We start from the raw sequence: 24438 nt of genomic DNA, 5'->3' as shown, positions 1-24438 counted from the left end.
GTGATAGTAGCATTATGATTTTTTTTAAGTCTTTAGTGTTCAGTGATAAATACTTAAGAACTTACATATAAAATTATATGATCTCTAGAATTTGCTTCCAAATAATTCAGTGGGAGGGATTAGAAGGGGATACAGTAAAACAATATGGCCACGTGTTGCTGGGTGGTGGAGGCATTATATTTGAAATTTTCTACAATAGAGAAAACAATATTGCTAAAATGTCCGAACAGTTACTGTTGTATATAATTATTGGCCTGTAAAATAATTTGCACTGAATGGCTCTCTTCCGTATCAATTCGGCAGAACATTATTGGATGTGCTTGATGTTAGGGAAACATCTCTCTGAGTAGGAAACAACAGTCCTACCTTCAAGAAGCTTACATTCTAACAGAAGACATGTTCAACGGGTAAATAAATGCAAGTGAGATGGGTACTGTGAAAGGTGATCTCCCCTCTGAAGAAGGGGAATCAAACTGTGAGCTGCAGGTTGAAACAGAGTTTGCCAGGCAGAAGCAGCAGGGAGAGGACAGTGTGCCAGACAGCACGAGTGACAGCAGGGAGGAGAACCACTGCACAACAGCCTTGTCTGAGGAAACAAGAGTTTAGGATAGTTGTAGCCTTTCTCAACTAGAGTTACCAAGAGGATTAATCCTTAACGCCCTGGTATTAATGTAATGAATTAACATCTCTCCTATGCCTGTAGGGTGGTCTGGTTAAGAATCACCCTTGGGAAAACTGAGAAAACAGTTCTCTCAAATAATTTTCCCTGTTCTACGGTTCTGATAAGGAACTCTGGTTGAGACAGTCATTTTAACTGACTTCCAATTTTTTTTTCAGACAAGGAACTGTACCAGTTAGTTTCATTGTGCAAAAATGTTATGAATGCTATAATTAAGCACCTAATCTTTGGAACCAATTCAAATTGTTCACTCATTACCAACTAAGGAAAAGATGTCAAAGCTGTTTATTCCAACTGCAACCGATCTAACTTTTCATAACATAAACCATACATATTTCTGAGCACACTCTAAAATGAAAAGTTTCTTTTAAAGAAAAGTTTCTTTCAGCTGAGATTTGTACTAGCTTTAGAATAACATTTTTAAGTAAAAGAAAGTACAATTTTCAGCCAACTTTCAAAATGCTTTGTCCTGTCAGTTACCTAGGAGAATGAAAATATTCAGAACACATAGGGCTAATATTTTAAGGAATCCTATTCTAAGTTGGAACATAATGTATCCTTTTTAACTTCAATGTAAGTGAAAAATATGTAGTGCACGACCAGCTCTACTCTTTACAGCTAATACAAAAATGTGTTCAGGATATTTCTGTTAGAATATTTAAGGTTAACGAATTGCTGTGTTTTCCCCCAGAGATGATTGAGAATTTGTAAACAAAAATACACACTGTTGTGTTTGAACACAAGTAAACTCTAATTGTTGAAACTTTTAATATCTTAGGATCGTAAGTACATCTCAAAAAAAAAAAGTTATTACCACTCTCCATTCAATGTTTCAATCTAGTGCAGAGACATTTTTAGGCTCACTTTGCAACAACTGTTATTTTTTTAGTTGAAACTTGCACAACAACCTAAAAAATGAGGAACTGTCCTGGAAGAAAAGGGAGTGGAAGTTCCTGAGTGTGTCAAAGTACATTGTCAACAAGAAGCCAAAGCTAGACAAATAATCGACACAATAACGATGTAATTAATCCATATTTAATTTCCAAAGAACAAAAGATGAGTGAAGTATTGCTGTAATGGTATGCTCCATAAACATACCCAAAAAGGTTTATTTCTTTACTATTTTTTTTTTAAATCGTGGGCTATTAATTTTGGTTTGTACGTATTCGGCTAACACTGTTTCCTTTCAATTTGTATCAATCTCAGGTATGAATCGTCTTTGCTAGTTAGCTGAGCAATAGAATCTGAAGGAACTACTGACTTTATAAGAACGGATGCAATGGTTTCAGGCACCGGCTTATTTTAACGTTTTGCTGTCATTTCGTTCACAGCATCCTTAAATGCACGGCTCCTCTGCGGGCCACACGAACCCTGCAAATCACATTCCATCCCACCTCCGGGCGGCGGCTGCACACACAGCACTGAGTCACTCGGACACCCGACTCCACCTCGCAAGTTACCCCGGCTTTTACTTCCAGCGGGATCTTTTGGTCAGGCCCCCACCTCACCCTCGCAAGGGACAGGGATCCACTCCAGAGGGGCACATAATAACCGGGGCTGACAGGAAGTTTTTTCACTACTGCTACTGAGGACAGACTCAAAGCTTTCCCCCCCAGAGCTTCATCTGCAGGATAAGAACAAGAAAACCGCAAAAGAACTGCAGCCGCAGAACAGAGGGAACCAGCGGCCCCCCCTCCTGGCTTCCCCAGTCCGACACCCGCACGCACACTCTGCGCACGCGCGCGCACGCGCTCTCCGCCCGGTGGGCCCGGAGGTAGACAGAAGGTGGGAAGGGAAGGTGGGGGCCGAGAGGGGTCATGGCTGGCTCTGCCCGCAAGTTTTCTCACCTCGGTAAACGGGTCCATCGCCCGGGGCTTCGCGTGTCGATTGCGAGACGACCGAAACGGTGGTTCAAATTCGGAAAAAGAAAAGAAGTGAGTGCCGGCTCAGTGTGTCACTTGGAGAAAACAAGAAGTCCGGGGCAGGGGAACTCTCCCAACCTACTCTCCTCTTCCCCACAGCCTCCAGTGTCACACTCGGCCTTCAGCGGCGGTTCAAATTTGAATTTCAGCGCCGGGAGCCGCGCGCATGCGCGCGGGGCGGGGCGGGGGCAGGGCACGCCTCTCCCCGCACCAGCGCTGGATCACGTGGCCTTGCCCGGGCTGGGAGGTTCCCAAGGGTGGCTTAGCCTTCTCAGGGATAGCCCACCCCTGGCGGCGGAGATGCGGAGGTAGGTGCTGCGCTCGGCCCTTCAACTGCCTCCGGGCTCGAAGCCCCACCCCAAACGCTCGCACACCCCAGCCTGTTTAAGCAGGTCCCTTCGCGCCTGTGCTTGGGCGTTTCCGCTTTCCTTAATTCCTAAATTTAGGATTAAGGGCCCTTCTGTTTGAAATCCCACTGGACCATGGACCTGACATAGCTTTCTGTCCACCTGCCCGCTCGCCCCTACTTCATCCCAAGGGGGACTCAGGCTTGGCCTTCTTGAGGGCCAGGTCTGTTGGGCCCCCGGACACTTGGGGCTAATGACCAGTTAGCCACCTTGGGCACTGGCCTTTCTCACTGGGAAAATAAGGTTAACATTAACAGACCGTGTGTAAAGAGTTTATACACAAACACCTGTCGTCCCTTTTTATTTTAATCCCATCAAACTGCATGCAGTGTTAGAACTGAGAAGCTACCCACTTTAATCCTCCCTTTTACAGCTAAGAGAAGGGAGACCCTGAGACATTAAGTGACTGGTCCAGGAGAAATGAAAATCCCATTCTCAGCTCATAGTCTGCTTTCCACCGCTGAATCAAGCTGTATTTCATGATTATTCTCTGTAGATTACTGAGAATTGTAAAGTACGTTTTATAGTTACTGTATCAGATTTATTTCTTATTTAGTAAGTCTGTACTAGGGCTTGTTACAAAGACAACAAACAGGTTTGGACTTCTTCATCTGTAACACAGAGTAGATTGCTGAGTGACTGCCCAACGGCTGAACAGGCCAAAACTATTTCTCCCAAGTAAGAAGTTTCGGTGTATTTAATAACGTTTCCATCTTAGCAGTCAGTAAACATTACAAAAAGTATTTCACTAATAATATCTCTAATTTGAATTTTGGTGCTATACGTTGTAATGGAAAGAATTCTGAGTGTGGGATAAGAAGAAATTCCTTGAGGTCTTGGCTCCACCAAGACCCTGTGACCTTAGGCTTTAGGCAAATTATTTAACTCAGTATTTCTTAGACCTTTCTGGGGAGTCATAGTCTCCTTTGAAAGTACAATTAAAGCTGAAAAATGCCCACTCAATCACAAAATGTTTAAGATATGATTCCATGAAGTTCATGGTCACCAGGTTAGCCTCTTTGGATTTTAGTTTACTCATCGGTAAAACAGGAATAATCAGCTGCCCTGCCAGTCCTCAGAGTTGTTTGGAGGATCAGGTGAAAAATTAAAAGAGATCCAAAAGTATTCTGTAATAAGTAATAAGCCCCTATCCAAGTGTTTGCTGTATCGAATTATTAATATTTAACTCAAAATATGCTACTTAAGAACCAAAGAGAAAAGCCGCTTGAATTTTTTTCCAGTGCTGGACCAGAAAGTGGTGGGTGTATTGAGGAGTGCGGGTTCAGGAGGAAGTTTACGCGACATTGGAAAATGAGTCAATAGAAATTTATGAAAGCTTGCGCCTTCCGGCTTTGGCCTCTGTGAGCCTTAGATTCTTTATGACCAGATCCTAGTCAAGACTAAAAGAGATAAATACAGCAAGTCACTCAATATAACTACCCAAAACATTTAGTTTATCTTTCTTCACAATCCCCCTGTCTTTACCCTGATGATGATAATAGCAAACCACCACACGGTAGCTGAAGTTCGTTAAACACCTACCATGTGCCCGAAGCTGTGCTAGAGACTCAAGTCTACTCTCTTAGAATACTGCAACTGTCTGCTAACAGTTCTCCCTATTTCCCTTCTTACCCTCTGATAGTTCACGCTTCAGTTTATAAGCTAGAATTACTTTTCTCCTCTTGAAAATTGTGTTATAAAATATTTCCACTTTACCAAAAAATTAATGAATGGAACAGATAACTGTGTACCCACCACCTAGCTTAAAAAATATGTAATTTTATAATTGAAGTCTCCTGTGTATTCCTCCTTAATCCCATTCCCCAGGGGTAAAACTATCCTGATTTTCATGTTTATCATCCCCATGAAATGTATGTACTTTTATTACATCTACGTATATATCCATATCAATATATAGTGTTTTACATAAATTTTATTTTTACTGTAAGTAAAAATTTCTGCAGTTGGTTTCTTTTCTGAATATTGTCTTTATGAGATTCATCCTCACTAACAGGTATAGCTGCATTTTATTCATTCTCACTGCTGTATTCTATTGTATTAATATACTTGTAATTTATGTATCCATTATCCTGTTAATGGACATTTAGCTCATTTCCAGTTTTTCATTCCAAAGACCCCATGATGCCATGAATATTTTTATGTCTCCTTATACATACATGCAAAACTTTCTCTAGAATAATATACCTAGGAATTAGAGGATCATTTCAATAAATATATTTCAATATTATTGCCAGATATTAAAAATAAATTGCTCTTCAAAACGATTGTAACAATTTATATTCCAATCAGCTTTAAATGAGCATGCCTGCTACTCTAGTGCCTCCCTAGTACTTGGATACTTTTTAGATTCTGTCATTCTTGTTTGTATGCATTTATCCTATTACTAATGGAAGTGAACATTATTTCATGTGTTTATTGGCCTTTAAGTTTTCCTTTTCTGTGAATTTCAAATTCATATCCTTTGCCCATTTTTCTATGTGGTTGCTTTTTCTTATTGATTTGTAGGCTTTTGTTGTTTGTTTACTATTTTCCGGGAAAATAACTCTTTCTGGTTTTTTGGCTGGCAAAATCTTTTCCTAGTTTATGGTTTGTCTTTTCACTTTAGGATGTCTTGGATGTACAGAAATGTTTCCTATTAATATAATTAAATATATGTATATTTTCCAGTAGGGTTTGTGCTTTTTATGTCTCAAGAAATCCTTCCCTTTCCCTATCCTGAAGTTGTAAATATATTCTCTCATATTTTCTTCTAAAAAGCATGGGTTTTTCATGGTTTTGTCTTTAAATTATCTGGATTGATCTTGTTTTTTGTTTGGATAACCCAGTGTCTTAGCAGCAGTTATTTAATTGTCCATCCTTTCCCCACTGACCTTAATGCCACTTTTGTCATGTACCAACTTCTCCTGTATATGTAGGTCTATTTAGGAGCTCTTTATTCTGTTCTACTGGTTTATTTGTCTATTCCTCACCCAATATTGAACTGTTTTCATTATGTGTTGATATCTGATAGGGCAAATTAAAAATTGACGTGGTTAATTTTGTCCCCTTATTCTTCCATATAAATTTTGGGGTCAGATTGTCAAGTGCCACAAAGGAAAAAAAAATCCTCTTGAGATTTGTAATTGGAATCCTACTGAATTTATCAAATAATTTGGAGGAAAATGACATCTTTGTGATATCAAGCCTTTACATTTGTGAACACGGATATATCTTCGTTAATTTAAGCCTTCTTTAATATCATCCAAAAATGTTTATAATGTACTTCCATAAGGATCTTTAAACTCTTTAATCTGTTCCTGTGTATCTTTTTTGTTGTTATTGCTTTTATAAATGGTATCTTTTAATTATATTTTAAAACTCTGTTATTGATATATAGGAACATGATTATTGCAAACCTATTGAGCAATCTTATTAGTTTTAGCAATTTATTCATAGAGTGGAAGCTTTTTAAAATGTAAATTGTACAGTGTCAATTTCTTGTTTTGAGCCATTTTATGTCTTCTGTTGCAATTAGAATAATATCCAAATTCTTTATCATACCTACAGGGCCCTACATGACCTGAACCTTGCTTGCCTCTCCTAGTATCCTAATATTCTCCAGATACCACAGTACTCTCCCTTCTTTTTCCCACTAGTCTCCAGCCTCATAGGACTTTTTTCTAGTCATAAAAATAGGCCAAATTTCTTCCTGCCTCAAGAACTTTCTATCCCCTGGATATTTGTAGATCTACCCATGGCTGGCTGCTCATTAATTGGGTCTAAGCTCAAATGTGCTATCTCCTCAAGAAGACTTGTCTGATCAGGTGGCCACACCCCTCCTCTCTCCCCCCCAAGTCATGTTCTATCCCATTACTCTGTTATATTTTCTTCATTGCATTTACCATTTACGTGGGATCATTTTAGATATGTGTTTAAGTTTATCATCTATCTACCTCTTCTACTAGACTGTAAGCGATGGAATGGCAGGGACTTGTCTTGTTGGTAATTGTAACCTAGCAGCTTCAGGGCACACGAGTTCAGTAGATATTTGTTGAATGAATGAATGTAAGATAACTATTATTCCTTTTTTAGAGATGAAGAAACTGAGATGCAAAGAGGCTAAGTGATTGCTCTAAGTCCATCACCTATAACTTGAACCAGATCTGCCTGACTTCAAATCCTGTTTATGATCTTGACATTTCAGTTAATTTATTTATTTTGATCACCAAAGACACAATAATGATGTAAATGTGCTCTTGAGCTATATCTAAAGTGCTGAATACATAGTAACCATGTTTTTCTCTTAAAATTGTTTTAAAAATTTTTTTTAAATACTAAGGAAAGAAAATAAATATATTATATTCACATGATTATTACCAGTTAGTTATACAGTTTGGCCTAACAATGATAGTATTCTGAAAGTCATCAAAAGTGTCTTCTCTAGTTATTCAAATAAAAACGACAATTTCTCAAGTTATTTAGGTAAAGACCACAGCTTATTATATTAATTTAAGAATAGAATCAAGGCTATGTGCTCTAGAGCCCGCGAACCACAACTACTGAGCCTGTGAGCCACAACTACTGAAGCCCATGTGCCTAGAGCCCATGCTGTGCAACATGAGAAGCCACCGCAATGAGAAGCCCGCTCACTGCAATGAAGAGTAGCCCCCGCTCGCCGCAACTAGAGAAAGCCTGCGCAGCAACAAAGACCCAACACAGCCAAAAATAAATTACTTATTTATTTATTAAAAAAAAAAAGAATAGAGTCAAGGTTCTGAAGAAGAGATAACTAGAGATTAAAGGTAGCCCGAGTAAATGAATATTTGCTCCTTCTAAGATCCTTTTCAACAAAGGAAATAGTAATCATGTTTTCACAGATAAAATTGATGGAGGGCTGAAAAACACAAAAAGTCAAAAACATTTACTTCAATAAGGACACTCCATATGTTATGTATGTACAGTTAATTTTTCAAAGTATATTCACGCACATTCTCATTTCATTCACAAAATAAAACAATGACCTAAATATTCTTATTTTTACAGGAATCAAAAAGGCCAAGATCTAACCATAAGGCAGTGGCAAGAAGGATTAAGGTCAAGTTCTCTACTTCAGGTTATCTGGCTGAAGGGCCACTTCTTTTACACATTCATTATAATGAAGAAATAATAACTATCAAAAGATGTTATATACGTGTTACTAAAGGGCTATTTTATTTGTTACAATATCTCCTATTAATGGTCACTAGCATCACATTTTAAGGGTTTTAAACAGTTTTAGTGGTCTTTAGCATCAGATTTTTTTCTTTTCTAAGTTAATCAGTGAAAATGTTTCATATTCCAAAGTGAGGAAAAATAGATTGTGTGTGTGCTTTCTAACATATTGTATTGTTTCCAAAAACCAATGCAACTACCGACATATTTCCTTTATTCAATAGAGTATTCTCAAAATGTATACAGCTCTAATCTCCTTTTTACTTTCTCAAGTGGTTAATATGGTATTAAGGGAGTTCATATTTAAAGGACCATGGTAAATCCTTTCATAAAGACGAAGAATTCTTTTATGTACTTATCGCACTATAATTTACATATGCTATCTTTACTTTTCCATACCTAGATTTCTCAAAGCTATATTCACAGAACCTATGTTTTAATTTTTTAGCAATCCCATATAAAAGAAAAGTAGCCCTTAAATATTAAAAAATAGCAGAAGTCAATGTTTCTTAAACATCAGAATCTCTTTATTGAACATCAAAAATAAATTCTTCTCCTTTTATTTTTTGGCCATGTGGCATGTGGGATCTTAGTTCCCCGACCAGGGGCCGGACCAGGGACCGAACCCTTGCCCCCTGCAGTGGAAAGGAAGAATCTTAACCACCGGACCGCCAGGGAAGTCCCAAAATCTTCCCCTTAAGTTTGAAACAAGAAGGTTCATTGTACTCCACTGACATCTGTCATGAACTTCTTTATCTTCCAAACACTTCAAAAATTTCTCCTCACATACTCTTTCCAGACCTTGGTTCTTCCCCTGGCTCATTAGCCCTTCCAAATATTGGCGTTCATGACATCTGCTTTCACTCTCTGCCCTGCTTCTCACAGCCTGACACCATCCGCATTCGTCAGCACCATTCATGCCTGGCAGGTACTAGGCCCTCAAGAAATGTTTGCTGATGAATTCTCAGTGACCACAGCCTCCTACGCTCTGACCTCACCATTCCACATACCTTCCAACTCTACTGACCTCCTCCTCTCTTCTGCTTGTCCACCACATATATGGCCACACTTGGACGCTAAACAGAACCAGGAAGTGCTCCATCTCCAAGATTTCAAATCCCTGAACTGGCTTCTGATTGTAATCTGAAATCCTTATCTTTTCTCTACTGCTGCTCTCGCCTACTTAACCTGCAAATCCCCTCTAACCCTAATCTTCAGTTTATTCTCCTTTCCCAACTTTTGGTCAAATTAAAAATGTCATAGTTCATTTGTAGCCATGCCTGTGTATTAGCCCTGACTTCCCACCCTGCCCTTTTCTATGAGGCCACATGCTAAGTAGTTCATCTATTCTTAAAAGGTGGCCAAGCAAGTTAAAAAAAAAAAAAGGTAGGAGCTGGCAGGGATCACCTAATTCAGCCCCCTAAAATAGCAGATGAGGAACCAAGAAGATTGTGACTAGTCAGAGATTTCCAGAACCTGTCATTGGCCCTTCCCAGGTCTCTTCCCCAAACACTGCCCAATTTTGATCTTTTCCTGGGCTAGCAATAAGCAGTACAATGCTCACGATGCACCAAGATGCAGCTCCCAGTCAGCCATGTGATCAGGGGGGTAAACAATCAGAACCCATACAACCATTCTGTTTTTCATTTCCAGTACAGTACTCAATAAATTACATGAGATATTCCTCATTTTATAATAAAATAGGATTTGTGTTCATTTTGCCCAACCGTAGCCTAATATAATTGTTCTGAGTATGTTTAAGCTAGGCTAGACTAAGCTATAATGTTTGGTAGGTTAGGTGCATTAAATGCGTTTTTGACTTAGGATGGGTTTATCAGGACATAACCCAGTCGTAAGTTGAAGAAGATCTGTGTTTGTGTGTGTGTGTATAACTCTGTTGGCTCCTTTTCCTCTGCCCCACAACTAAGTAACTAAGAACTTTAAATTCTACCCTGGGTGCTCTTGTCGACCTACACATACCCCCCCAGATGATCTCATCAGTTCCATTGACTTAAAATACCATCTGTATACTGATGGTTCCCAAATTTATTTCTTTGGCATGAACTCTTCCTTGAACTTGTAACACTAATATCCAACCACCTATGTGAAATCTTGACTTGGACTTTTAACTGGTGTATTAAACTTAACATCCAAAATGGAATTTCCCCACTAAACCTATTCTTTCCCCAATCTTCTCCATTTCCATAAATGGCACCACTATCTACCCAGTTGCTCAAGCCAAAAACCTAGGGGTCATATTCAGTTCTTTCTTCTTTTCCTCCTACTCTGTCCACATACCCAACCTACCATCCTCTCTGACTCCAAATATATCTTTTACTTCTCTCCCTCTCTGCAGCTTCCATTCCACTTTAAGCCATCATCACCCTCACTGGACCTACTGCAAGAGTCTCCTGTCTGGTTTCCCTGCTTCCACTCTCATCCTCTTATGCATCATTCTCAGAGCAGTCAATGCGATCTTTAAAAAAAAAAAAAAGCCATATTATGTCACTGCCCTGTTTTAGTGGCTTCTGATTGCACTTAGAAAAAAGTCCAAATTCCTTTCCTTAGCCCCTGCTACCTCTGAAATCTTTTCACTTTCCCCCAGCTCACTGGACTCCAACCATGCTGACCTTCACATAGCCCCAGGATCAGGACAAGATCATTCCCATCCCAGGGCTTTTGCCTTTGCAATTCCCTCTACTTTGAATGCTTGTCTACCCTGCCCAACCCCGCCCCAAATTTCTCATGGCTAACTCTTTCTTATCCTTCAAGTCTCAAAAGTCACTTCCTCAAAGAGGCTTTTCCTGACCCCTCCGTACCCCAAGTCACCATCTCTAGTATACTTCTCTGATTTACTGTACTTCATAGCACCTATTTGTATCTATTACATCATTTGTTTACTTAATTGTTATTTGTTTCTCCCGCTATAAATTCCAAGAGAACTGGGAATCTATTTTATTTACTCACCACAGCATCCCTGATGTATGCGCACAAGGACTGCCCGATATATGTATATCATATTTACATATGTATGTATGCACTACCAGTAGTAACATAAATAATAAACATCTGTGGAAGGAGTAAATAAATGCACATCTTGATTTCTTCAAAATGTAATTAAGATAGGCAATATTTTTGATGTCTGATTAATAAAAAATATCCTTCCTCCCTCAGTCATTTACAATAAAACATCCTATCAAAAAAATATCACAGGGTTTCCCAGGATTTTTGTGCTGTCCTGACTATTTTCAATGAGGTGAAAGGCAGAGGCAGTTTCACAAAGCATTCTTTTATTTGGCTTCCACTTCATGTTTTTCATTCTCCTGAAAAAGACATACTGAAAACATTCCATTCTCTCAATACAGACATCCCAAAAGCATTCAAACTGCACTGAAAAAAAATTTCTTAAAGCTACAGAAACCAACTTTCCCTGGCTCTTTTTTTCTTTCAGAGTCAAGGAACATTGTTTACAGCTGCCCTGAGGCTTCCTTTAATGCTTGTTAGAATCTGGGATGTTGCAACCAGTTTCTCTGTTCTTTTATAACGGCAAGCTGCAGATTAATTTTCCTCGATTCATAAATTTCCAGTGACATAGAATGTTATAAATTGTTTGCAAGAGAACAGGGAGGAAAGTCAAAAGTATTTTCTAGAAGCCTCTCCTCCCCTTATTCTTTTAAACTCTCATCTGAAATGTAAAAGTAAACAAATATTATTTTAATGTTCTATTTTTTTTTTTTAGTTACTGAGATAACTTCTCCTTAAGAAATTAAACTTTTTCTCAGTTTCAAGCATAATATATACTTGATCTGCTCTCAACAAAATGAACTTTTGCTATAGAAAGTGAAATATTATAGTTATTTGTCTCTCCACCAGCACTAACAATGCTTATTAGCGACCTTCTCCAGTCTTCACCATTCCTCTTTCTTGGCCTTTACTACCCAGGTTAATGATCAAATGTGTTCTAAGCCTTTAAAAAGGAAGATGTTGATCTTTTTTCTTAAAAAAAAAAAAAACAAAAAAACCCATCCTCCCTTACTACAGAGATGTTTCGACTGACTTCTTTTGTCCTGAAACTCCATTGACTGTGAGTAGCTTGCCATGTATCAATAGTTTGTACATGGAATATACACATTAACATATGAGTTAATTAAAAGTTACTGGAAAAAATAAAAATGTAAGTTCTTTATCCAAAACATAAAAATCTCACCACACATAAAAAAACCAATATTTCTCTGAAAATATCTTTTCCTATCATTTTTGTATCTAAAATTTAATGGAAATCATTGTTAAAGAGAATCAGAAATTGAAATGATCCACAATACAGTGCTGGTAGTGAACATAAAAATAACCATTAAAAAACTGAAGTATAATGCTGCAGTAGGATAACTACAATAGCATTCTTGGCCATCTTTGGAAAACTTAAGTTTAGTAAAACTTTAAAAAGGGGGGACGTGTATCCTTAGAGATAAACAAATTATTAAAAGCAGTTTTAATAATTCTTAACTTTATTTTGCAATCAGTGCTTTGAAAATGGAGTTTATATAGAAACAGGTTTAAAGGAAAGTTTCTCAAAAAGATGGAATTGTTCATTGTTCTGGCAGATATGTAAAAACAATGCTGACTCAAAAGCAGCTAAGTGGACAGCTGCAGATGCCTTACCCAATGGAAATACTAAACAGGCGTAGCACGAATCAATAATTAACAAAGCAGATGCACAAAGGTTGATGAGGATGAATAATTGCATAGGCCGGAGTGGTAAAAGAAGCTTATAACAGTACTAGTTTTGTAAGAAATTAGATAAACTCCTTGTTTTCATGAATTTGTTAGCAAGAGTACTTCAGTGCCTAATAGTACACAAAGAATATCTTTTTTAAATGCTTTGAATTAATTGATATGCACCTTTATATAGTATTTATCACTGAAGATGTTTATAAATCAAAATGATCCACAAGAAAATACTGGTAGGGTGAACATAAAAATAATTTTTAAAGTAAGCAATGAAATAATATTCTGGATGGGCTAACTACAGGGGCATCAAATTGTCTACTTTTAGAATTCTTAAGTTTAACGAAATGTTGAAGAGGGAGGTATACCTTTAGTGTACCTCATTTTCTAACGTGTGTGTGTGCATATATATATATATATATATATACACACACATATATATCCCTCCATGCTTGTCAGTAAGTGTCTTGAGGATAATTATTGTGTCTTTTATGTACTCTAAAAGCACTAAGCCCTGTCTCTTGTATATAAATAAATAGCTCTGAAATTAATAAAATAATACATCTTGGTTTCTTCAAAATATAATGAAAATGGACAACCTGATTACCCATGCTTTAGTAAAAACATTCAGAGTAAATTCTTTAGATGCTGAACATATGACTTGGAAACATCTTTTAGGAGTCTTTATTTTTTTGAGAATTACAGTTCTTAAACTGCAGTGACTTGAAAAATTAGAAATTTGCAGAGGTAACAGATGTATTTATAGCAAACTTGGAAAGCAGGTTTCAGAGTTTTAGGTATATAAGGAAGTTAAGGAAGATATGTAAGGAAGTTAGGTATATAAGTTTCATTTACATACTTTTTCCTTAGGACATATGTTGCAAGAACAACTGCTCTTCTGAATGCAAAGGATTCATTGCTTATTACTATATCAAGTATTTAACCTGAAGATGTGTTCCTTATCTACGTGCCCATTCTATATCATTCTATTTTGCTTTGAATTATCATTGAAAATGCATGCTTTCTATTATCTACTTATTCCTTAACTTACAAATAATTGAGTACATACTGTGTGCTAGACACTATTCTATTTGCTGTAAGTATAGCAGTGAACAATCAAAAATCACTGCACTTGTGGAAATTTTATTCTAGAGATGGAGACAGACAATAATCAAGATAAATCAGTAAGATTTCCCACAGCACATGACGTAGGAAGCTGCCCCCGCCAGAGACTTAGCATTAGGAGTGAGGGGGTAAAGGAGTTTGGGGGTGGGGTGGGGGGTGTTCAGAAAGAGAACACGCACGCACACACACGCTAGGAGCAGGAACATCTTCCCTAGCTTAGTGGGATTCTCCTCCCACCAGAGCCATGTGTAAGAGGAAATCTTGGGCTTTGCTCTATCGAAAGTGCTCGTCTGGGTGATTCTTGAGCACCACCATCCAGAAGTGCTGGCATCCGATGCATTTTCCTTTGCTTTGCAAAGAAGAATCGTGAACTTCAAAACCCTCCGAGACGGATTATTAATCCTGCTTTGCAGGAAAGGAAAACCCTCCATCCTCGGCCACTGGCCACCCCTCTCTGGAGACCCTGCTATCACCCAGGCACTCCAAGCCAAAAGGGGACACTTTGGGAATGACCATGCTCCATGGAGGGACAGAGCCAGCCCCTAGCTTCTCTACACAGAACCTCCTCCACTAAAGCTCCAAAAATCAAAAACTAACTGCCAGAGGAATCATTAAAAAAAAAAAAAAAGTCCAGCCACTAACCTCACATGCAAATGAAATAATCACTCTGGATCCTGCATTATGAGCTGCTCTCCATACCCTGATTACCTTTGAAGTCCATATTTTTTTTCGTTGAATTTGCATGTCTTTAAGACACAGATTAAAACAAAATTCATGCTTTATTGGATTTTAAATGATCTTCCTTTTATTTATCCTTTGTCTTTCTTATGTGGATATGCAAGCGAGAAGACGCGACTGGATATTCCCAACATGTTCACTCCCTTAATCTGTCTGTCTAGAGGTATGGCTTCTACAGACCAAGCCGTGTGACTGACAGGGTCTTGGTGCCCCAGCCAGGTGTCAGGCCTGTGCCTCTGAGGTGGGAGAGCCGAGTTCAGGACACTGGTCCACCACAGACCTCCTGGCTACACGTAATATGAAACGGCGAAAGCTCTCCCAGGGATCTCCATCTCAACGCTAAGACCCAGGTCCACTCAACGCCCAGCAAGCTACAGTGCTGGACACCCTATGCCAAACAACTAGCAAGACAGGAACACAACCCCACCCATTAGCAGAGAGGCTGCCTAAAATCATAGTAAGGTCACAGACACGCCAAAACACACCACTTGATGCAGTCCTGCCCACCAGAAAGACAAGATCTAGCCTCATCCACCAGAACACAGGCACCAGTCCCCTCCACCAGGAAGCCTACACAACCTACTGAGCCAACCTTAGCCACTGGGGGCAGACACAAAAAACAGTGGGAACTACGAACCTGCAGGCTGCGAAAAGGAGACCCCAAACACAGTAAGTTAAGCAAAATGAGAAGACAGAGAAACACACAGCAGATGAAGGAGCAAGGTAAAAACCCACCAGACCAAACAAATGAAGAGGAAATAGGCAGTCTACCTGAAAAAGAATTCAGAATAATGATAGTAAAGATGATCCAAAATCTTGGAAATAGAATGGAGAAAATACAAGAAACGTTTAACAAGGACCTAGAAGAACTAAAGAGCAAACAAACAATGATGAACAACACAATAAGTGAAATTTAAAATTCTCTAGAAGGAATCAATAGCAGAATAACTGAGGCAGAAGAACGGATAAGTGACCTGGAAGATAAAATAGTGGAAACAACTACTGCAGAGTAGAATAAAGAAAAAAGAATGAAAAGAATTGAGGACAGTCTTAAGAGACCTCTAGAACAACATTAAATGCACCAACATTCAAATTATAGGGATCCCAGAAGAAGAAGAGAAAAAGAAAGGGACTGAGAAAATATTTGAAAAGATTATAGTTGAAAACGTCCCTAATATGGGAAAGGAAATAGTCAATCAAGTCCAGAAAGTGCAGAGAGTCCCATACAGGATAAATCCAAGGAGAAACACACCAAGACATATTAAACTATCAAAAATTAAATACAAAGAAAAAATATTAAAAGCATACAAGGGAAAATAACATACAAGGGATTCCCCATAAGATTAACAGCTGATATTTCAGCAGGAACTCTGCAAGCCAGAAGGGAGTTGCAGAACATATTTAAAGTGATGAAAGGGAAAAACCTACAACCAAGATTACTCTACCCAGCAAGCATGTCATTCAGATTCGACAGAGAAATTAAAACCTTTACAGACAAGCAAAAGATAACAGAATTCAGCACCACCAAACCAGCTTTACAACAAATGCTAAAGGAACTTCTCTAGTCAGGAAACACAAGAGAAGGAAAAGACCTACAATAACAAACCCAAAACAATTAAGAAAATGGTAATAGGAACATACATATTGATAATTACCTTAAATGTAAATGGATTAAATGCTCCAACCAGAAGACATAGACTGGCTGAATGGATCCAAAAACAAGACCTGTATATATGCTGTCTACAAGAGACCTAGGGACACATACAGACTGAAAGTGAGGGGATGGAAAAAGGTATTCCATGCAAATGGAAATCAAAAGAAAGCTGGAGTAGCAATTCTCATATCAGACAAAATAAACTTTAAAATAAAGACTATTACAAGAGACAAAGAAGAACACTACATAATGATCAAGGGATCAATCTAAGAAGAAGATATAACAATTGTAAATATTTATGCACCCAACATAGGAGCATCTCAATAAATAAGGCAAATGCTAACATCCATAAAAGGGGAAATCAACAGTAACACAATCATAGTAGGGGACTTTAACACCCCACTTTCACCAGTGGACAGATCATCCAAAATGAAAATAAATAAGGAAACAAGCTTTAAATGATAACATTAAACAAGATGGACTTAATTGATATTTATAGGACATTCCATCCAAAAACAACAGAATACACTTTCTTCTCAAGTGCACACAGAACATTCTCCAGGAGAGATCATATCTTGGGTCACAAATCAAGCCTTGGTAAATTTAAGATAATTGAAATTGAAATTGTATCGAGTATCTTTTCCGACCACAACGCTATAAGACTAGATATCAATTACAGGAAAAAATCTGTAAAAAATAACAAACACATGGAGGCTAAACAATACACTACTTAATAACCAAGAGATCAGTAAAGAAATCAAAGAGGAAATCAAAAAATACCTAGAAATAAATGACAATGAAAACATGACGACCTAAAACCTATGGGATGCAACAAAAGCAGTTCTAAGAGGGAAGTTTATAGCAATACAATCCTACCTCAAGAAACAAGAAACATCTCAAACAACCTAACCTTACACCTAAAGCAATTAGAGAAAGAAGAACAAAAAACCCCCAAAGTTAGCAGAAGGAAAGAAATCATAAAGATCAGATCAGAAATAAATGAAATAGAAACAAAGAAAACAATAGCAAAGATCAATAAAATTAAAACCTGGTTCTTTGAGAAATAAACAAAATTGATAAACCATTAGCCAGACTCATCAAGAGAAAAAGGGAGAAGCCTCAAATCAATAGAATTAGAAATGGAAAAGGAGAAGAAACTACTGACACCGCAGAAATACAGAGGATCATGAGAGATTACTACCAGCAACTATATGCCAATAAAATGGACAACCTGGAAGAAATGGACAAATTCTTAGAAAAGCACAACCTTCCGAGACTGAACCAGGAAGAAATAGAAGAAGAAATAGAAAATATAAACAGACCAATCACAAGCACTGAAATTGAAACTGTGATTAAAAATCTTCCAACAAACAAAAGCCCAGGACCAGATGGCTTCACAGGCAAATTCTATCAAACATTTAGAGAAGAGCTAACACCTATCCTTCTCAAACTCTTCCAAAATATAGCAGAGGGAGGAACACTCCCAATCTCATTCTATGAGGCCACCATCACCCTGATACCAAAACCAGTCAAAGATGTCACAAGAAAGAAAACTACAGGCCAATATCACTGATGAACATAAATGCAAAAATCCTCAACAAAATACTAGCAAACAGAATCCAACAGCACATTAAAAGGATCATACACCATGATCAAGTGGGGTTTATCCCAGGAATGCAAGGATTCTTCAATATACGCAAATCAATCAATGTGATACACCATATTAACAAACTGAAGGAGAAAAACCATATGATCATCTCAATAGATGCAGAAAAAGTTTTTGACAAAATTCAACACCTATTTATGATAAAAATCCTCCAGAAAGTAGGCATAGAGGGAACTTACTTCAACATAATAAAGGTCATATATGACAAACCCACAGCCAACATTGTTCTCAATGGTGAAAAACTGAAACCATTTCCTCTAAGATCAGGAACAAGACAAGGTTGTACACCCTCACCACTGTTATTCAACATAGTTCTGGAAGTCCTAGCCACGGCAATCAGAGAAGAAAAAGAAATAAAAGGAATCCAAATCGGAAAAGAAGAAGTAAAGCTGTCACTGTTTGCAGAAAACATGATGCTATATATAGAGAATCCTAAAGATGCTACCAGAAAACTACCAGAGCTGATCAATGAATTTGGTAAAGTAGCAGGATACAAAATTAATGCACAGAAATCTCTTGCATTCCTATATGCTAATGATGAGAAATCTAAAAGAGAAATTAAGGAAACACTCCCATTTACTACTGCAACAAAAAGAATTAAATTCCTAGGAATAAACCTACCTAAGGAGACAAAAGACCTGTATGCAGAAAACTATAAGACACTGATGAAAGAAATCAAAGATGATACAAACAGATGGAGAGATATACCATGTTCTTGGATTGGAGAATCAACATTGTGAAAATGACTATACTACCCAAAGCAATCTACAAATTCAATGCAATCGCTATCAAACTACCAATGGCATTTTTCACAGAACTAGAACAAAAAATCTCACAATTTGTATGGAAACACAAAAGACCCCGAATAGCCAAAGCTATCTTGAGAAAGAAAAACGGAGCTGGAGGAATCAGGCTCCCTGACTTCAGACTATACTACAAAGCTACAGTAATCAAGACAGTATGGTACTGGCACAAAAACAGAAATATAGATCAATGGAACAAGATAGAAAGCCCAGAGATAAACTCAGGTACATATGGTCACCTTATTTTTGATAAAGGAGGCAAGAATATACAATAGAGAAAAGACAGCCTCTTCAATAAGTGATGCAGGGAAAACTGAACAGCTACATTTAAAGGAATGAAATTAGACCACTCCCTAACACCATACACAAAAATAAACTGAAAATGGATTAAAGACCTAAATGTAAGGCCAGACACTGTAAAACTCTTAGAGGAAAACATAGAACATTCTATGACATAAATCACAGCAAGATCCTTTTTGAAATACCTCCTAGAGAAATGGAAATAAAAACACAAATAAACAAATGGGACCTAATGAAACTTAAAATCTTTTGCACAGCAAAGGAAAAGATAAACAAGTTGAAAAGGCAACCCTCAGAATGGGAGAAAATATTTGCAAATGAAGCAAATGACAAAGGATTAATTTCCAAAATTTACAAGCAGCTCATGCAGCTCAATATCAAAAAAACAAACAACCCAATCCAAAAATGGGCAGAAGACCTAAATAGACATTTCTCCAAAGAAGATATACAGATTGCCAACAAACACATGAAAGGATGCTCAACATCACTAATCATTAGAGAAATGCAAATCAAAACTACAATGAGGTATCACCTCACACCGGTCAGAATGGCCATCATCAAAAAATCTACAAACAATAAATGCTGGAGAGGGTGTGGAGAAAAGGGAACCCTCTTGCACTGTTGGTGCGAATGTAAATTGATACAGCCACTATGGAGAACAGAATGAAGGTTCCCTAAAAAACTAAAAATAGAACTACCATATGACCCATCAATCCCACTACTGGGCATATACCCTGAGAAAACCAAAAAAGAGTCATGTACCACAATGTTCATTGCAGCTCTATTTACAATAGCCAGGACATGGAAGCAACCTAAGTGTCCATCGACAGGTGAATGGATAAAGAAGATGTGGCACATATATGCAATGGAATATTACTCAGCCATAAAAGGAAACGAAACTGAGTTATTTGTAATGAGGTGGATGGACCTAGAGTGTTTCATACAGAGTGAAATAAGTCAGAAAGAGAAAAACAAATACCGTATGCTAACACATACATATGGAATCTAAAAAAAATAAAAAAAGAATCTACATTCTTTTAAATGTAGCTGTCCAAATTTTTTTCAAATCTAAAAAAAAAACAAACGTGGTTCTGAAGTACCTAGGGGCAGGACAGGAATAATGACGCAGTCGTAGAGAATGGACTTGAGGACACAGGGAGGGGGAAGGGTAAGCTGGGATGAAGTGAGAGAGTGGCATGGACATATATACAGTACCAAATGTAAAATAGTTACCTAGTGGGAAGCAGCTGCATAGCACAGGGAGATCAGCTCGGTGCTTTGTGACCACCTAGAGCGGTGGGATAGGGACTGTGGGAGGCAGAGGCAAGTGCGAGGCGATATGGGGACATATGTATATGTATAGCTGAACCACTTTGTTATAAAGCAGAAACTAACACACTATTGTAAAGCAATTATACTCCAATAAAGATGTTTTAAAAAAAGGAATCAGTAAAATATGTAATAAATTATATAATGTTAAGTGCTAAGGAAAAAAAAAATAAAGCAGAGAAAGGGTATGGGAAATCTGAGAAAGGAATGGAATTTTAAATTGAGTGGCCGAGAAAGGCCTCACTGAGAAGTGACATTTGGATTAAGTCCTGAGAAGTGAAGGAGCTAGTCCTGTGGGCTTAAGGCCAGGGTGGGTGCTGGGGGTGGGGGAGCATTCCAGGCAGGGGAGCTCCAAAATTGCAGTGGGCATGAGGTGAAACAGTGCTTGGCATAGCTGACGAATATCTAGGAGGCCAGCGTGTCTGGAGGAGACCAAGGAGGAGAGCAGTGGGAGATGAGCCCAAAGAGATGGCAGGAGGCTAGGTCCTAAAGGACCTCATAGGTAAGAAAGGAAGCCACTGAAGTGTTTTTCACAGAGAACTGACATTATCTGACTTTTTAACAGGATCATGCTGGCCACTGAGTTTTGAGAGTCAAGTGAAGAGGGCAAGAGTGGAAACATGGGGTTCATTTAGGAGGCTACAGTTATAATCCAGACAAAAGCTGGTGGTGGCTTGAGCCAGAAAAGTGGCAGTGGTGATAGTGAGAAGTGGCTGGATCCTGGATATATTCTGAAAATAGTGTTCACAGGATTTTCTGACAAACTGGGATGTGGGGTTAGCCACTATCTGTGATACTGTCAAATTTCCATCGTATGCCCCTAATTGGTGAAAAAGATACAAAATTCTCACTTGTTCTGTCATTCTTAAGAGTATGATGTTCCTGACATAACTTCAACTTCCGTTTTGTTCCTGAGTTTGAAAACACATCCCACAATTATTTCTGTGTCCTATCTCAACCTTGAGGAAAGATAAAGAGAAAATGTGGCTTTGAAAATTGACAGTGCCAATGCTATCTTATGAGTTTCTCAACTGTTAGCTCCAGCCTTATTTCATTTCCCTTGATGTTCTCAAGGCCTGTCTCAGAACCTTGCACACCTTAGGCTCTCAGAAAATGTTCGTTAAATGGTATAGTCTCCACATTTCCCACGCAATAATGAAAACAACAATCAGCCCCTATCAACTGCACAATCATAAATTAAAATTTGTATTTTAGTATTAAGGATATTATGCCGGGGTACTCATTGGGTAAATGTAGTTGAGCTTCCAGCACCTTCATTACTACCAGCTGCAATCTAAAGTTGTTTTAGCTTTTTGCACCTGGAAAGGTAACTAAAAGGAGGAGGAGACTGGCTTTGTAATTCGCAGCTAGGACTGCGCCACCTGTCTCTTGTAAAATCTACTGAGGAGTTAACGCCCTCTTGAACAGCGCACAAATGTCTACGAGGATGATCAGTCAAAATGCGTGTGTAGGAAAGGCTGGAGATCCGAGCCTCTCCCAGGGTCCAGCCCACAAGCTCCCGAGGCACGGGCCTGCGCTGTGCACGCCGGGAGTTGTAGTTCCTCCTCTTCCTGCGAGCCAGGACGCCGTATCTCTGGCGCCTCCAACGGCGCGCAGGCTCCGTGAAGCACGGCGCACGCGGACGGCACGCGTTTCCTAGCAACGGGGGAGCGGCAACGTCACGCCGGCGGGCGCTAAGAGCAGCTGCACGGTGTTGGGCGGCTTTGAGTACCTTCCAGCACCTGCGGGTTGGAGGAACGCTGCTCGCAGCTCTCTGTCGGCACGTCTCCGTCCGTCCTTACCCGCCTTATCCTGCACCCGGTCGCTGAGAGCAACCTTCCTCCGCGACCCCGCGTCTGAGGCACGGCCGGAGGCTAGAGGTGGCCTGCCGGGTTCTTGTCTGGCCCTCGCCCCGAGCGCCCGCGGAGCCCGCCGCCCGCGGCCTCAGCGGGACGATGCTGGAGTCCATTCGCGTGACGGGTGAGTGCCAGGAAGGGTGGCCCCTGGGCTGGCGGCAGCGGCCAGCGTCGTCCCGGCCGCTTGCGGCGAGTACCCGGAGGCCGAGGTGACGGTAGGATGTGGGCTTCGGTGCTCAACGCGGCGCCCTGAACAGTGCGGAACGCGCGGAAGGTGCTCAGGAAAAAGGTGTGCAGGGAAGAGAGAAAACGGTCCCTTTTCCTTTTGTCACTTATTATCAGTAAGCGCGTGCTGTGGACTGTAGTGAGGTAAAGTATAATAGATCGGCCCTACAAATGTACAATCTGAATATTGTTAAATTCTGTTTCAAGGCTTATTAGATATGTAATTAGGCAGTGTAGTGCACTAGGATCTAGTTTTCTAGAATGTTCAGAAAAGTCAGAGCTAAGCAAAGGAGCACATCTCTGTATATCAGTATTTATACTGTTTGTATGTATGCTTTTATTCTTAAATCAGAACGTTTTGAGTTGATATTAAGAGGTCACTTTATAGTATGTATTACACCAAGCGCAAAAAATGGTTGTTTAGACCCCATGTCAGAAAGTTATTTGCCTTTTGTTACTTTTAGAAAATAACTGTGTATATTAATCATCTAAAAATTATCTTACACAATATTAGAATAATTTCCTAGGCCATTTTCCCGTCATTTGATTCTGCCTAACATTCCTGCAAGACAGCTTTCTTGATAACCTAGTATCATGACTGAAAACAACGAAGAACAGCAGAGTAAAGGGAGATGCCTAATCTTGCAACTGGCTTCAAAATAAGACCAGATTTTTTTACTTTAAGGCATCGCTGTACCTAATAGACCATTTTTCTGCAAAATTTTAAATTGTATAACGAAATGCACTTTTAATGAAAATATTTATGGTCTTAATTTTATATTTCATGTTCCAGGTTATAAAATGAGGAGTTGATTTTGTGCAGTCATGACATTGCTGTGATTTATCTCATTGTTATTTATGTTGTCAGGAAACATAGACAATTACCAGATCTAAGATTTAAGAGGCAACTTAAATTGGCATTAAATTTTTTTCTTAAAGTGATTTGATGTAGATCCTGTTCTTTCATCTTAAAATACAATGAAAATTGAAAGTTATTATTATTTTTTTTAAATTTATTTTGGGCTGCGTTCGGTATTTGTTGCTGCACACGGGCTTTCTCTAGTTGCAGCAAGCGGGGGCTACTCTTGGTTGTGGTGCGCGGGCTTCTCATTGTGGTGGCTTTTCTCTTGTTGCAGAGCACGGGCTCTAGGCACGCGGGCTCTAGAGCTCAGGCTCAGTAGTTGTGGCGCACGGGCTTAGTTGCTCCGTGGCAAGTGGGATCGATCTTCCCGGACCAGGGCTCAAACCCATGTCCCCTGCCTTGGCAGGCGGATTCTTAACCACTGCGCCACCAGGGAAGTCCCGAAAGCTACTTTAAAGTACCATATCTTCTTTTTGTATTGGAGCAGAGTCTCTCAACCGTGGCACTATTAATGTTGAGTCAGTAGATAACTCTTTGTTGCGGGGGGCTGTCCTGTGCATTGCAGAATGTTTAGCAGCGTCCCGGGCCTCTTCCACTAGAAGCTAGTAACCCCCCCGCCCCCGCCCCCAACACACACACAGTTGTGACAAACAGAAATGTCTCCAGACATTGTCAAATGTCTCCTGGAGGGCAAAATTACCCGCCCCCCAACCCGCCCCATTTGAGAACCACTGCCCTGGAGAAAAAATATACTAGTTAGAAAAATATACTAGTGAAGGTTATTAGATAACGATTTAGAAATAACATCAGTTAAGATGATTTCCCCAAAGCATAACAATCACGGTAGAGGAAAAATACAATTATAATAATATTAATTTTAGAAAGTGGGTATTCTGACCAGTTAGCCATGCAAAGTTGATCTCCTGTTTTTCAATA

The 24438-nt window shown here is 39.1% G+C and overlaps 2 protein-coding genes across 9 annotated transcripts in view; one reads left to right on the top strand and one right to left on the bottom strand.

The window, feature by feature from the left end:
- ANLN (anillin, actin binding protein) overlaps positions 1-2761 on the bottom strand; it is a 54095-nt gene extending 51334 nt beyond the window's left edge. For 2 of the 3 annotated variants that reach the window (XM_082399500.1, XM_082399502.1), the window contains exon 1: positions 2527-2761. In XM_082399500.1, coding sequence (XP_082255626.1) covers positions 2527-2544 — 18 coding nt within the window. In that variant the 5' untranslated portion in view covers positions 2545-2761. The remainder of the gene's footprint in view (positions 1-2526) is intronic. The other variant, XM_082399501.1, reaches the window with a different exon arrangement.
- MATCAP2 (microtubule associated tyrosine carboxypeptidase 2) overlaps positions 2482-24438 on the top strand; it is a 101220-nt gene continuing 79263 nt past the window's right edge. For 4 of the 6 annotated variants that reach the window (XM_082399524.1, XM_082399522.1, XM_082399523.1 and 1 more), the window contains exon 1: positions 8179-22539. In XM_082399524.1, coding sequence (XP_082255650.1) covers positions 22515-22539 — 25 coding nt within the window. In that variant the 5' untranslated portion in view covers positions 8179-22514. Of the gene's footprint in view, positions 2614-8051; positions 8122-8178; positions 22540-24438 lie in introns of those variants that run through there. The other 2 variants (XM_082399526.1, XM_082399525.1) reach the window with 2 other exon arrangements.

Source organism: Balaenoptera borealis, assembly GCF_965194805.1.
Source record: "Balaenoptera borealis genome assembly, chromosome: 7".
NCBI lineage: Eukaryota > Metazoa > Chordata > Mammalia > Artiodactyla > Balaenopteridae > Balaenoptera > Balaenoptera borealis.
This window is presented reverse-complemented; position numbering and strand designations above follow the sequence as displayed.